At 37.8% G+C, this 16,471-nt stretch overlaps 1 protein-coding gene across 1 annotated transcript; it reads left to right on the top strand.

The window, feature by feature from the left end:
* Positions 1 to 1,413: 1,413 nt before the first annotated feature.
* LOC113057331 (myosin heavy chain, fast skeletal muscle-like) lies at positions 1,414 to 16,220 on the top strand. The gene is made up of 41 exons (XM_026224684.1): positions 1,414 to 1,431; positions 1,565 to 1,612; positions 1,771 to 1,983; positions 2,113 to 2,256; positions 2,326 to 2,482; positions 3,964 to 3,991; positions 4,096 to 4,207; positions 4,301 to 4,393; positions 4,480 to 4,543; positions 4,646 to 4,744; positions 4,827 to 4,930; positions 5,093 to 5,231; positions 5,314 to 5,432; positions 5,548 to 5,697; positions 5,785 to 5,955; positions 6,031 to 6,331; positions 6,554 to 6,621; positions 6,701 to 6,788; positions 6,877 to 6,994; positions 7,101 to 7,224; positions 7,594 to 7,730; positions 7,815 to 8,070; positions 9,506 to 9,748; positions 10,911 to 11,087; positions 11,185 to 11,330; positions 11,416 to 11,506; positions 11,616 to 12,005; positions 12,084 to 12,210; positions 12,300 to 12,418; positions 12,574 to 12,770; positions 12,862 to 13,045; positions 13,129 to 13,294; positions 13,388 to 13,512; positions 13,716 to 14,024; positions 14,131 to 14,334; positions 14,426 to 14,551; positions 14,693 to 14,863; positions 15,461 to 15,565; positions 15,655 to 15,750; positions 15,868 to 15,999; positions 16,122 to 16,220. Exons 3-41 carry the CDS (start codon positions 1,783 to 1,785, stop codon positions 16,137 to 16,139), a joined length of 5,799 nt encoding a protein of 1,932 aa, XP_026080469.1. The 5' UTR covers positions 1,414 to 1,431; positions 1,565 to 1,612; positions 1,771 to 1,782; the 3' UTR covers positions 16,140 to 16,220.
* The last annotated feature ends 251 nt before the right edge of the window (positions 16,221 to 16,471 follow it).

Raw genomic sequence — 16,471 nt, 5'->3', positions numbered from 1 at the left:
AGTTTATGAAAACTAGATTAAACATTTTGCATTTAATGGCTTATACGATGAACTAAAGACTAGATGTTTTGAGGGTTAAGACTTTTGCACAGAAAACTATATAATACTTTTTGAGCAACATGACATTAGCAACTGATAATGTAGGAAACCGCAGATAAATGTGTGTAATCAATTGCATGAATGTACAAAAGCAATCGCAACTTGTTCAAATGTACAAGAAACTGGTTTTATGATGTGTATAAATGACTAGATGATGTGGAGTTTGTACAAGTAGTTTTGAGAATTTCATTTCTGATTTGAGAAATGCACCAAAGTGACTGAGAAAAACTGTAACATATAAATCAGCTAAATCTAGAGCAAGTCAACAGTTTATTACTTTTTATCTATTTATTTATTTCAAAAGTACAGTAAATTGAAAAAAACAAAAAAAACAAAAAAAAAAACAAAAAAAAAAACAGAGTACTTACTGAGAAATCTTACAGTAATAATGTCATGATAGGTCAAATAAGTCTTCAATGTGGCCTGGATGTGTAACCTAAACTTAATAATATAATCATGAGCTCACTGTGTTATATTTATGATTTGTCCATATATGAACATGCTGTTTATAACTTTGAGAGTCATTTATGGCCATGAAATAAGATTCGTATGTGCAGTGATCACAGGTTTAATTGCCCAAAGACGTCTGCCAGATATATGTATATATAATTTTTTTTCATTTGCAAGGACTGTCACAGTCCATCTTTGGTAATTAAAGACGAAATAATATGGATGCTAAATATCCAAAAACAAATAGTTATTTATATGATAGTTGCCTGAAACATAGGTTGTATATTACCTTTAATCAAAAGTAAAAACTTTTAGTCATAGGTTAGTCTTGCTTTCACCTCTAAAAGCATATAGTGGTGACAGCTGACTGCTTCTTCACATCTGAACCAAGTTCCTCCTCTTTGCCAAGATTGAAATAAGATACAACATTGAAATAAGAGCTCAGTGACATTAATAAAAAAATTAAAATTAAACATTGTAAACAAGCACTCAGCAAGAAAGACTACATTAAAAAGAAGATACACAACATAAGAAAAACCTTAACTGTTAAACTTATATACCATATAAGTGTATTATCCAAATGTCTATGATTAATATGTTATTTCTTTAAAATGTAAACATATAAACACCATGAATTTAAGTATAGAAAGGCTGTTGATTTGATCTAAAACACGATAATAAGTAAAATATCACATGCTCCAGCAAACCAACAAAACAATTAAATGACAACATGTTGCTATTTTCCATCAGGACTGAGATGCATCATCATAAACCATGTAGAATAACATTACCAAATCCAGCTGGACAGTTCAGCTGAGTCTTCAGTAAAGATACTATATAAATGACAACCTCTGATTGCAGCACAGTTGCCCATCAAAACTGGTGAGTCACTATCTATCTATCTATCTATCTATCTATCTATCTATCTATCTATCTATCTATCTATCTATCTATCTATCTATCTATCTATCTATCAGTATTTAGTATATAGTCATCTATAAATTGTATTTTTCAGAATCCATAACTGGACGGCTTCGATTTCTATCTGCGCATAATACTCAAGGTAAAGAACTTCCCAACTGATGGTGACAATATTATATGTTTGGATGTTTCACTGATTGAAATGTATTAGGAGAGTTAGAGTTAAAAGTTAGACAATGACAATCAAAAAGTGAATCTAATGAAGTTTATCATCATGGTGATGTCAGTTGTACTCTACAGTGAAGTACAGTCATGGGAGATGGTGAAATGGAGTGTTTCGGCCCGGCGGCCATTTACCTCCGGAAGCCAGAAAGAGAGCGACTCGAGGCTCAGACCATCCCCTTCGATGCCAAAACAGCATTCTTCGTGACAGATGCTGCAGAGATGTACTTGAAAAGTACTCTTATTAGTATAGAGGGTGGCAAAGCTACTGTCAAAACTCACTGTGGGAAAGTAAGTATCATAGATTTAACAAACAAAAACTATTTCATGTGACTGTGCTTGAGTGTTCAGAGGTTAAAGTTTATCACTTTAATAGTGTAGAAATGTGTGTACAAAAAGTCTAAACAATGTTCATTACAGACTGTCACAGTAAAAGAAGATGAAATCTTCCCAATGAATCCTCCCAAGTTTGACAAAATGGAGGACATGGCCATGATGACCCACCTCAATGAGCCTTCTGTGCTGTTTAACCTCAAAGAGCGTTATGCAGCATGGATGATCTATGTAAGTTAATCATAATTTATTCCTGGAATAGGGCAACAACATTGTAAAACTGGACGATCTCCATTTCAGACCTACTCAGGCTTGTTCTGTGCCACTGTCAATCCATACAAATGGCTCCCAGTGTACGACGCAGTTGTTGTGGCTGGATACAGAGGCAAAAAGAGGATTGAAGCCCCACCTCACATCTTCTCCATCTCTGACAACGCCTACCAGTTCATGCTCACTGGTGAGTGGATTGCAGCAGTCTCAACAAATGACAGTTAAAAATACAATGAAAAAAATACACTTTATAATAACTAATGTGAATTATTAGTGTATTATTTATTGTCTATAAATTGCTGTTTTGATGAGTTTATAGAAAGCTAAATTAACTCAATGCTCCATAAACAATAATATGTATCTTGTATCTTCTATATGTACTTATATGAATAAATAATTGAAATCTTAACTTTAGGATATAGCCTATTAATCTAAAAATGTAAACGTAAACATAAAAAAATAAAAAAAGAGGGGGGGGGGCTTCCTTCACAAACACTTTATAGCTTCAAGTTACTACAGAGTGCTACCTATTTTATATATCCTTTTACAGTTTTTCTCAGTCACTTTGGCGCATTTCTCAAATCAGAAATGAAATTCTCAAAACTACTTGTACAAACTCCACATCATCTAGTCATTTATACACATCATAAAACCAGTTTCTTGTACGTTTGAACAAGTTGCGATTGCTTTTGTACATTCATGCAATTGATTACACACATTTATCTGCGGTTTCCTACATTATCAGTTGCTAATGTCATGTTGCTCAAAAAGTATTATATAGTTTTCTGTGCAAAAGTCTTACCCCTCAAAACATCTAGTCTTTAGTTCATCGTATAAGCCATTAAATGCAAAATGGTTAATCTAGTTGTCATAAACTGCCAAGCACACTTTTTATTTATTTTTTTACACATTATTATTAGACTCTTTGTCAATTTGGCATGAATTGTGCATATGAATCTTGACTAATGAAGAGAATGTAGATGATAAACCAACGATAAACCATTTGTCTGAAATAGCTCAAAGGTTCATCTCTCTTCAGTTGGAAAGCTTATACTGTATAGACAGAGGACAACAGAGTTACAAATTCTGAAAATTGACTTATTTTCATCTTTGTGCCCATATTTCTTTTTCCTTTTCTATATCATAATGGCACTGTAAAATATTTTTTCATTATTATTATTATTTTTTGGTCAGACCACTAGTAAAAGTGTTACTGGGAATTCAATCCAGTCTCTTTCAGTCAATATCCCACATACAGTCATGTGTAAATGTGTACTTTTGTAATGATTATATGGCATACAGAAGCATATGGCATACTGTTCAATACAGTAACTGTCAGCCAAAATGTTGCCATAGTTTACATCAGAACATCCCTCCAGAGTACACTGTTATATTGACATCATGACTAAGCAATCTGTCTCATCCGTAAACTATGACACAAGGACTTCTGATGGCACTAACATGTTCATTGACACAGATATTTATTTCTGAGAGACGAACTAAGGATTTTGAGCAAGAGATTGGCTTTTGCAGGTAATCCATGGTGTTTTTCTCTTTGTACGAGTTGTTTTGAGAAATGCACTTACTGTTTTGCAAATCTCAAGAATGATTCGAGAAATGTACCAAAGCGACTTATAAAAACGGTAATATTTTATGGTTTAATTTCAGATCGTGAGAACCAGTCTGTCCTGATTACGTGAGTAAATATTCTTCTGCTGACACAACCTGAAGCTTTTCAATTTTTAATTGTAAATCAGTAAAAGATCTAGGACTAAATGATGATCTCATATAAATCTCCAGTGGAGAATCTGGTGCAGGAAAGACTGTGAACACAAAACGTGTCATTCAGTACTTTGCAACTGTTGCGATGGCTGGTCCAAAGAAGACAGACTCTGGCCCTGGAAAAATGCAGGTTAGTGAATATCTGTTCTAGACAATGTTATGCATGACATGACGTGTTTTTGATTCACCTCCTTACTCTCCACTGTGCTACAATTACATCTAGGGATCTCTGGAGGACCAGATCATTGCAGCCAACCCTCTGCTGGAGGCTTATGGTAACGCCAAGACTATAAGGAATGACAACTCCTCTCGTTTTGTAAGTTGCACCTATGAATCATCATTTATAACATCATACATTTTCAATCATCAACAGCTGAGCTTTTATCAACGATTTCAATCTAGGGTAAATTTATCAGGATTCACTTTTCGGGCACTGGTAAACTGGCAAAAGCAGATATTGAAACTTGTAAGTCAACACAGCTTTCAGCCAAACATTTTATTTGGAGTACAAGATGTGGGTTAATCAATTGAACACAACGTATTTTTTCCCCATTTTTTTCTTGGAAAGATCTGCTAGAAAAGTCAAGGGTAACATTCCAGCTGTCGGCTGAAAGGAGTTATCACATCTTCTACCAGCTCATGACTGGACACAAGCCAGAGCTGCTCGGTGAGAAATCTACAGGATTGTGTTTCCACTTATTTCTATGTTTGAGAGCACTGGCAACATACTGCACTTCAATTCTTTACAGAGGCCCTGCTCATCACCACCAACCCTTACGACTATCCAATGATCAGCCAGGGTGAAATCACTGTCAAGAGCATCGATGATGTGGAGGAGTTCATTGCCACAGATGTATGTGGACAGCTGAAATAATATTATTATTAGTAGTATTTTTAGATTTTATGCAAAATTTCTGAGCAAACATCAGAAAAACACCAGCTTGAACTGAATACTGCATGACAGTATAAAATACACCAATAAACAATATGATTTATTTGGTCTTTGTAAAAACAGACTGCCATTGACATTCTTGGCTTCACTGCTGATGAGAAGATAAGCATCTACAAGCTGACAGGTGCTGTGATGCATCATGGGGCCATGAAGTTCAAACAGAAGCAGAGAGAGGAGCAGGCCGAACCTGACGGCAATGAGGGTAAGATCAAATTATAGCACAACTGAACATATAAACATTCACTTAATTAGCAACAATAATGCATAGAAATCTGCTTCCTTAGCGGCTGATAAAATCGCCTACCTCATGGGCATCAACTCCGCTGACATGCTGAAAGCTCTGTGTTACCCCAGAGTGAAGGTCGGGAATGAGATGGTGACCAAAGGCCAGACAGTACCACAGGTGAAGACTTCATCGACACATTTAACTTGTGGATACAGTGAGAAATGTCTCAGACATAGTCATCGTGAGAAGTAAGGGTACTAATATAATCGACACTGACCTTTGAATTTCTCAGGTGAACAATGCAGTCTCTGCACTCTGCAAGTCTGTCTATGAGAAAATGTTCTTGTGGATGGTCGTCCGTATCAATGAGATGTTGAACACGACGAATCCTAGAGAGTACTACATCGGTGTGCTGGACATCGCTGGATTTGAGATCTTTGATGTGAGTGTCAGTCATTAATGTCTCTAAAAGAATCAAGACATAAAAGACAACAGTCAGTTGCAATAACTGCATCTGTTGAATTATCAGTATAACAGCTTGGAGCAGCTTTGCATCAACTTCACAAATGAGAAACTGCAACAGTTCTTCAACCACACCATGTTTGTTCTGGAGCAAGAGGAGTACAAGAAAGAAGGCATTGAATGGGCGTTCATTGACTTTGGTATGGACTTGGCTGCATGCATTGAGCTCATTGAGAAGGTAAGAGGATATTCATTAAATAAAAATAACTATTCTCACTGTGCCTGTACTTGAGTGTGAATATTTCTTCAACAGCCAATGGGAATCTTCTCCATCCTCGAAGAGGAGTGCATGTTCCCAAAGGCTACAGACACAAGCTTCAAAAACAAGCTGCATGACCAGCATTTGGGCAAATGTGCAGCTTTCCAGAAGCCCAAGCCTGCCAAAGGGAAGGCAGAGGCCCACTTCTCTCTGGTGCACTACGCCGGCACTGTGGACTACAACATTAGTGGCTGGCTGGAAAAGAACAAGGATCCACTGAACGACTCTGTCGTGCAACTTTACCAGAAGTCAGCACTCAAAGTGCTGGCCTTGCTGTATGTCGCTGTGCCAGAAGGTACAAACATCTGCATTTCCTCAATTCCTTTGTGTTTTAATTATGTACCTGCTTACACAAAAAAGAAAACAAGAATGAGATCATCAGAGCACAACAAACTTGTGACCACAGATTTTGTAGTTTCACATTATGAAGTATATCTATTCAGGAGAACAGTTAGATTCAACAATAGACAGCAACACAAAAAAAAAAAAAAAAAATTATGTCATTGATGTACATCAGATACAGCTGGAAAGAAAGGAGGCAAGAAGAAGGGTGGTTCCTTCCAGACGGTGTCTGCAGTTTTTAGGGTAAACAGATTCTCTCTCTTATTGAAGTTTGTGAATTTTTCAACATTACAGATTAGATTAATCACAAATATTTCCACAGGAGAACTTGGGTAAGCTGATGACTAACCTGAGGAGCACTCACCCTCACTTTGTGCGCTGCTTGATTCCTAATGAATCCAAGACTCCAGGTAATCTTGATACTTGAAGGATCAAGTACATCACATTTTTGAAAAAAAAAAAGAAATGTCTGGAACCTTAAGAACATTTGCATTTCAGGTCTGATGGAGAACTTCCTGGTTATCCACCAGCTCAGGTGTAATGGTGTGCTGGAGGGCATCAGAATCTGCACGAAGGGTTTCCCCAGCAGAATCCACTACGGTGACTTCAAGCAGAGGTACAGACATCTTTTTGCAACTTCTTACTTAGAGTTGATGTATCACCTAATCTTAACTTCCTTACATATTTCACAAGAATAATACTTTCCCCTAAATGTCCCCTAGATACAAAGTATTAAATGCAAGCGTCATCCCTGAGGGACATTTCATTGACAACAAAAAGGCTACAGAGAAACTCTTGGGCTCTATTGATGTTGACCACACCCAATACAAATTTGGACACACCAAGGTGAGCTGTTCAGCAAAAACACCATGTGGACAAAACTATTTAGACGCTTTCCTACCCATTTTTTACTCTGCTACAACACAATGACATTGTAGAGAATTCAGTCCTTCCAATTGTCCTGCAGCAGTATGTGGAAGGAAGGCCTGACGCTTTTTAACAGGCGTTCAATCTAGACTTTGTGTCAGTCAAGTTATTCCACACCAGATTACACAAAGCATTTCTATATGGATCCCACTTTGTGTACCGGACACTGTCAGGCCTCCTCAAACTATTTCATCAAAAAAAGAAAGGACAGAATTCTCTCAAATGTCATTCTAATGCAATTCTATACTTCAACACTATACCAGTAATATATTACAAATGTTCTTGTAGGTGTTCTTTAAAGCTGGTCTGTTGGGTACTCTTGAGGAGATGAGAGATGAAAAACTATCAAGTCTGGTTACCATGACTCAGGCTTTGGCCCGAGGATATGTCATGAGGAAGGAGTTTGTCAAAATGATGGAGAGGAGGTACAAATTACAATAATGTTTGCAACACAACTGTTTAATAGCACAGTGTGATAAAAGCTGATTTACTGACTACAATTTACACAGGGAGGCAATTTATTCCATCCAATACAACATCCGCTCATTTATGAATGTTAAACATTGGCCATGGATGAAGGTGTACTTCAAGATCAAGCCTCTTCTGAAGACTGCAGAGAGTGAAAAAGAAATGGCATCAATGAAGGAGAACTTTGATAAAATGAAAGAAGATTTAACAAAGGCATTAGCTAAAAAGAAGGAGCTTGAGGAGAAAATGGTGTCACTTGTTCAGGAGAAAAACGATCTTCTAATGCAAGTAACTTCTGTGAGTATTTCAGCCCTTATTTATCCTAGTATGGATCGTACAGCTTTGAACATAAGTAGGGGTGCACCAATATGAATATGTTGGCCAATACCGATTATTCTTTAAATATGAAAGGCGATAACAGATGTGTTGGCCAATAAATCTACATCCACATTTTACAGAATTTTTGAGAACTTCATTACCAAAAAGTCTAAAAGATTACTTTTATTATTAAATAAATATTAGAATTAATTTGATTCTGAAAAATTTCATAGCGCATCACCGCATAATTGGCATGCTGTGACTCACAGCCTGTGAGAAAAAAAAAAAAAATAGGCTATTCATGGTTTAAAACAGAAGTAGCCTATATACAATATTGCAATGCACCCGTGCTACAACCCGAATAGTCAGATGTGTTGTGGACACGCTCTTGGCTCTTCCTGTAACAATGTGCTGAAACACGGCCAATAAACCCAAGTAATTTACTAATTTTTTTTATTACGGTAATATTCTCTTTATAATATTTTGTTTATGACATTCCCAATTATTGTGTGCCAAGCTTGAGAGCTGAATGAAAAACGGTAAACTGAGATGCTGCTAGCTTATTTAACTCAAGGAAATGCATCATATATTAAGATATTTATGCAACATAAATATATTACAACTTATATATGTACAAAAAGATGCAACTGCACACGTGAACTCTAACTAATTTATGTGCTAATCAGAATGTGTAACTTCTGTTGCGGATGCACTCTCGGCTCTTCCTGCAACAAAGCGCTGAAACATGGAAACCAAGGAGATCATATATATCAAACATGGATACATGGAAACATCAAACATGGAAACATATATATATATCTCATTCATAGTTATTAATGTTGTAAACTGCTGTTTGAACTGAGTGCGCTGAGCTAAAGATGATCACCAGCAAACTGAAGTGCTTTATTAACCCTCTATATAGCTTAACCACACCCATCCTATAAGAGAAAAATCTGATTTATATGCATAAAATAAACACAATATTACAATGTACAATTGCACAAAAGACTGTAAATTCACAAGCGAACTTAACTGTGCTATTCATGTGTGGATCCATTGTGAATGTGCTCTTCCCTTAACAATACACTAAATGAAAAAATATTCTGTTACCTTATTTTATGATCTCATTATAATATGATAGACTTGCCCTGCACATGTTGCAATTCACTGTATTTTCCTTTTCTAAGTGAATCATATAATATTTCAAGCAATTAAAAACCATGGTGAACAGTGCACATCTGTCTTTGCAGGAAATAATGCATTATTTATTGGCTCTAAGATATTGGTCAAATTCTCTTATCGGTTCAATAGCAATAAGAGAAAGATTACAATTTATCAGCCAATACCGATATGGTAGTGATATATTGTGCATCCCTATATCCCTATATCTAACTATATCCATGTCAACGAACAGGAATCTGAAAACCTCTCTGATGCTGAGGAGAGATGTGAAGGGCTCATCAAAAGCAAGATCCAGCTCGAGGGCAAACTCAAAGAGACAACCGAGAGACTGGAGGATGAGGAGGAAATCAATGCTGAACTGACTGCCAAGAAGAGAAAACTGGAGGACGAATGCTCCGAGCTGAAAAAAGACATAGATGACCTGGAGCTCACCTTGGCAAAAGTGGAGAAGGAGAAACATGCAACAGAGAATAAAGTCAGTATTTATTTATATATATATATACACACACACAGCATATATGAAGATATTGGTTCCAAAACCCAATAAACGCAATTTAAAAAAAAAAAATGTTTCCACCAAAATCAGTTTTTTATCTGGTCGGTGTTGAAAAAATTATTTTTTATATTATGCAAAATGTAGTTATTAGGTCATAAATTAGTTCTTAGGTCATGTTTTCTCCCTTTTTTTCCAAAATGCTACCATCCCCAGTCTCTTCAGAGATTGGGGACCATTCCATGCACTCTAGACAGTAATAGCGGTGCTCTGAATACTGCCTGGCATCCTAGTTTTCTTCATCTACTTTGTGATCAACAAACAAGGGCTGCACTGTAAATCACATGTGATTGTCATACACATCTTGTCAGATGGAGTGGCATTTACACAGACCTGTAGATCACAGACAATCTACACAATATCTAGTTCATTAGAGGAATCTCATTCGATTATGAATGCACTATTGCGTTGCTTGTCAGTGTACGTCTTTTTCTATTAATGCAATTTATGTTTTTGTTAATACAGCTTATAGCAATAGTCACCTAAATGAATGTTACGTGGCAAAGATGAATTCACTTTTTTAGCTGAATGTAAGGGAAATGTTATTTTGGAATTTCTGTGGTCTAATGTGATATTGCTGTTCATATTCTTGTTCATGAAGAAATTTTATTTTATTGTTGTAATTAATTTATAGCAAACAAGATGACCTGTTGAATTCAATTTGGGAGTGATGATTGATGAATCTATTTTTAGTCCAGTGCCTGTGTATAAGATTAGTATTGATCAAATTCAGAGGCTGTTATATGTGGATCAGCTTAAAATGTTGAGTGAATAACTTACATATTGATTCAAAGGATTTGTTGCATTTTAAAACACACACAAAAATACATATATATAATAAATATTTAAAAATCAAAATCTGGATTTAAATTTGTAATGTTATTATCAACTAAAGATGCTTTATGAAAGTTTGAAACAGAAAATAGTGGTTTTCATCTTGCCACTTTCTTGGTAAACAAAACACATTTTTACTCAAATTAATCAAAATGGATTTATAGCATTTTGGAACCAAACTCTTCATATACACTGCAGATTGTGATTCAGGCTCTTGGTAATGAAACCAGTAATCAATGTTTCCATTTAGGTGAAAAACCTGACAGAGGAGATGGCCTCTCAAGACGAGAGCATCGCCAAGCTGACCAAAGAGAAGAAAGCCCTCCAAGAGGCACACCAGCAGACTCTTGATGACCTTCAGGCAGAGGAAGACAAAGTCAACACTCTGACTAAAGCTAAGACAAAGCTTGAGCAGCAAGTGGACGATGTAAGATGTTTGACATAAGAATAAGGCCGTGAATCAATAAGAAATCAAATTTATTGCTCTATACCAGATTGTAATGTTCCAGTTTCTGTAACAATAGCTTGAGGGCTCATTGGAGCAAGAGAAGAAACTTCGTATGGACCTTGAGAGAGTCAAGAGGAAGCTTGAGGGTGATCTGAAACTGGCCCAAGAGTCCATAATGGACCTGGAGAATGAAAAACAGCAATCAGATGAGAAGATCAAAAAGTGAGTGGCCATCGGATTTTGAACTTTACACAATTACACAAAATTAGTATTTGGGACATTTAACAAAACAACACTTTAAAAACAGGAAGGATTTTGAGATAAGTCAGTTTCTCAGCAAGATTGAGGATGAACAGTCTTTGGGAGCACAGCTTCAGAAGAAGATCAAAGAACTTCAGGTAACCCTAACTCTTATCTTTCTGATGTGAAATGGTGAAGCAGACACATATCTGGAAAAATCCATATTACAAATATCAATAAAGATGATTTTTTTTTAAATCTATGTAGGCCCGTATCGAGGAGCTGGAAGAAGAAATTGAGGCAGAGCGATCTGCTCGTGCCAAAGTAGAGAAGCAGAGAGCTGATCTTTCCAGGGAACTTGAAGAGATCAGCGAGAGGCTTGAGGAAGCTGGTGGTGCCACTGCTGCTCAGATTGAGATGAACAAGAAGCGTGAAGCCGAATTCCAGAAGATGCGTCGTGATCTGGAAGAGTCCACCTTGCAGCATGAAGCTACAGCTGCAGCTCTCCGAAAGAAACAGGCAGACAGTGTGGCTGAACTCGGAGAACAGATCGACAACCTCCAGCGGGTCAAGCAGAAGCTGGAGAAGGAGAAGAGTGAATACAAGATGGAGATTGATGATTTGTCAAGCAACATGGAGGCTGTGGCTAAAGCAAAGGTAAATGTCACTAGATGATCATTAAGAAGTACAAAATCTTCTTTACAAACATATTCATATAATCTCTAATCTCTTTAGGGTAATTTAGAGAAGATGTGCCGCACTCTTGAAGACCAGCTAAGTGAAATCAAGGCCAAAAGTGATGAAAATAGTCGCCAGCTGAACGACATGAATGCACAACGAGCAAGACTTCAGACTGAAAATGGTAAGAGAGTAAGCTACACATGTAAAAAAATCTTAAAACAAAGATTCTGTTATTCTATTTCATGCTAATATCTGTAACCTGTTTCTAAGGTGAATTTAGCCGTCAGCTGGAAGAGAAAGAAGCTCTTGTTTCACAGTTAACTAGAGGAAAACAGGCTTTTACTCAGCAAATTGAAGATCTCAAAAGACATGTTGAGGAAGAAGTCAAGGTAGGGTTGCAAATATTATTTTGTTTTGATAATCAAATCATTTGTTTTATATATATATATATATATATATATATATATATATATATATATATATATATCCAATCCATTGTGTAGATGGTGGAGTGTTTAAAATCCCAAAATATGCCACCCTATAGGCCAAGAATGCTCTGGCCCACGCGGTTCAGTCTGCACGCCATGACTGTGATTTGCTCAGAGAGCAGTACGAGGAGGAGCAGGAGGCCAAAACTGAACTCCAGCGTGGAATGTCTAAAGCCAACAGTGAGGTGGCCCAGTGGAGAGCCAAATATGAGACGGATGCCATTCAACGCACTGAAGAGCTTGAGGAATCCAAGTAAATACAGCAAAGAAAAAAGTCTTCAGTACCCTACATTTAATTTCACAAATATTAGTAAGGTTTCATCATCTAACACCACTTTCTTCAGGAAAAAGCTGGCACAGCGTCTGCAGGATGCTGAAGAATCCATTGAGGCAGTGAACTCCAAGTGTGCCTCTCTGGAAAAGACCAAACAGAGACTGCAGAGTGAAGTAGAGGACCTCATGATTGATGGGGAGAGGGCAAATGCATTGGCTGCCAACCTTGACAAGAAGCAGAGAAACTTTGACAAGGTGAGAAGGGTGTGAATAATCTTCAGATCTAGCCCGTGAACCATGGACTTGACTCATTAATAATGACTACATTTCTTCTTCAGGTCCTAGCAGAGTGGAAACAGAAGTATGAGGAAAGCCAGGCTGAACTAGAAGCTGCTCAGAAAGAAGCTCGTTCTCTCAGCACTGAGCTTTTCAAAATGAAGAACTCCTATGAGGAAGCTCTTGACCACCTCGAGACCCTGAAGAGGGAGAACAAGAATCTGCAACGTAAATGGCACTTTTATTATTACAGCAAGGATTTTAAAAAACATATGCTTTAAAAAAATTAAAGATATACAATCAATTTTTAAATACTTTCAGAGGAGATTTCTGACCTCTCTGAGCAGCTTGGAGAGACTGGAAAGAGCATTCATGAGTTAGAGAAAGCCAAGAAGACAGTGGAGTCTGAGAAAGCAGAGATCCAGACTGCACTAGAAGAAGCTGAGGTGCCATTCCTTTGCTACAATACTGACATCACACCAGTGCTTTGAACAATATTAAAACATTGTATATGTAGTGGTTCAAAAGCTTAAATTAATGTTATTATTTCCTTCATACGCAGTCACAAATATACCGCCATACTCTGGAGCCATAAAGTACAATTTGACAAGTTTAAAAAGTAAGTAAATTATTTCCTTTTTCCTTGCAGGGCACCCTGGAGCATGAAGAGTCCAAGATTCTCCGTGTGCAGCTGGAGCTGAACCAGGTGAAGAGCGAGATCGACAGGAAGCTGGCTGAGAAGGATGAGGAGATGGAACAGATCAAGAGGAACAGCCAAAGAGTGTTGGATTCCATGCAGAGCACTCTGGACTCTGAGGTCAGGAGCAGAAACGATGCCCTGAGAGTCAAAAAGAAGATGGAGGGAGATCTGAATGAGATGGAGGTCCAGTTGAGTCATGCCAACCGCCAGGCTGCTGAGGCCCAGAAACAGCTCAGGAACGTCCAAGGACAACTCAAGGTATCTCTCTGTAGAATGAAGAGTTTAGGTGTTTGATCATATGAACATGACACATGAATTAACTGAAGCATGACCTGCAACTAACAAAGAAAGAACATTTCCACAGGATGCCCAACTGCACCTTGATGAAGCTGTCAGAGGACAGGAGGACATGAAGGAGCAGGTGGCCATGGTGGAGCGCAGGAATGGCCTGATGCAAGCAGAGATTGAGGAGCTGAGAGCTGCACTGGAGCAAACAGAGAGAGGACGCAAAGTGGCTGAGCAGGAGCTGGTGGATGCCAGCGAGCGTGTGGGACTGCTGCACTCACAAGTACAAAAAGATTATTAATTACTAAGAGCAAATTCAGATCACATGACAAATTACTAGTTAAATATACACTAAACTACATTAAATCCTGCAGAATACGAGTCTTATTAACACCAAGAAGAAGCTTGAGACTGATCTGGGCCAAGTTCAAGGTGAGGTGGACGATGCAGTCCAGGAGGCCAGAAATGCAGAGGAGAAGGCCAAGAAGGCCATCACTGATGTGAGTTTTTGCATTACGCTACTCTAATTTAAACAGTTCTTTGACTTTGTATGTTTAGCTGCATGTGATAACAAAGAGAACATTCATGGAAGCTAAATCTATCTGTACTGGTAAGCTTATTTTCATTGGCCTATATTTCAGGCTGCCATGATGGCTGAGGAGCTGAAGAAGGAGCAGGACACAAGTTCTCACCTGGAGAGGATGAAGAAGAATATGGAGGTGACTGTCAAAGACCTGCAGCACCGTCTGGATGAGGCTGAGAGTCTGGCCATGAAGGGTGGAAAGAAACAGCTCCAGAAACTGGAGTCCAGGGTAAATTACAGATTAAATACAGTCTTAGGGTGTACTCATACTAGGAACGGTTGCCTTCTAACGAGCCAGAGTGTCATTATACCCCTTCCCCACTCCACCGCTGGCCTGCACTTACATTGTTTTTAGCATTTTGTGCTGCAGCAGGCTTTAGTCATTACAATTCAACTTTTGTTTTGAAGAAAAGCACTTTGGCTGTTAGACTATCTAATACATTTATCACTTATGCAGTGTAATTATTTTCATTTAATTGTGCTGTACATGTCAGAAAATGATTATGGAGTCAGATGGCACTGATGGAGCAATTTGCAGCTATACTCACAATTACTCAGTACTCAAATTAACTAAAAATGGCTACTTTTCAAGTTTACATTTTTGTGTATAAAGTATGAAATTAGCGCACACACAGTTAGTAGCTGTCCCGTCCTCCGGTGCAGTTAGCGATCACACTACATGCGTATCGTGCCAGAGCCCAAATGAACCCTGCTCTAGCTCACCTCTTCAAGCGGGCCAGGACATGGTTCAGAGTGATCACAATAATGAATCAAAAGAACCAGACATTGGGGGTGCACAGCTATATAATATAACTCTCTACTGAAGGTGCATGAGTTGGAGGCTGAAGTTGAAGCTGAACAGAGACGTGGAGCAGACGCTGTGAAAGGAGTGCGCAAATATGAAAGGAGAGTGAAGGAGCTCACCTACCAGGTAAAACTACACACAAATTAAATATTTAATACCTTTCATGATTATATACATAGTTTAACCGAGACCATGAACAATTTTTACACCCAAAGACTGAGGAAGACAAGAAGAATGTGACTCGACTGCAGGATCTGGTAGACAAGCTACAGCTGAAAGTGAAGGCCTACAAACGCCAAGCTGAAGAAGCTGTAAGTCTAATGTCAATGTCTTGAGTGTGAAGCTTTTGACATTTTCTATTTTAATACACTCAGTGCCATGAGTGCAATGCTCTGAAAGGGGTTGGATATCTTGTGTAATCCTAACAGGAGGAGCAGGCCAACACTCACCTGTCCAGGTACAGGAAGGTGCAGAATGAGCTGGAGGAGTCTCATGAGCGCGCGGACATCGCCGAGTCCCAGGTCAACAAGATGAGAGCCAAGAGCCGTGAAGCTGGGAAGGTAACAACAGATGATGATTATACAGAGAAAAGTTACTTTTATACATAAAATCTATTAAACATTTTCAACAAAATATGTATTTTTTAATTGATTAATTTATTCATTTTTTTGCTTCTTTTAAGACTAAAGCTGAAGAATGAAGACAAGAAACTACACATACAAGCAAGCTTATGACTGACTTGTGCTGAGTTCTTATGTGTCCATTAAATGGCAGAGTTTGACTTCGTTCTTCTTTATTTTTTCAACTTTCAAACTTCATCACATACTCAGTCACTGTTTTAAAAGACAACTCATGAGGCATGATATGGCAAAGATCACAAATGCAGAGTACTGAATAATACTATTGTAATACTGACATAAAGAACCCAAAAATGAAAAGCAGGAGAAAAAAAAAAAAAAAAAACTAAACTGGAAACAGCCTGAACTTCATAACAAAAATGTGAACTTCTCTTTTTATGACACTTTGGATGAA

The sequence above is a fragment of the Carassius auratus genome, chromosome 38 (genome assembly GCF_003368295.1).
Source record: "Carassius auratus strain Wakin chromosome 38, ASM336829v1, whole genome shotgun sequence".
Taxonomy (NCBI): Eukaryota; Metazoa; Chordata; class Actinopteri; order Cypriniformes; family Cyprinidae; genus Carassius; species Carassius auratus.
The sequence above is the reverse complement of the archived record's forward strand: the minus strand, read 5'-3'. Positions and strand labels throughout refer to the sequence as shown.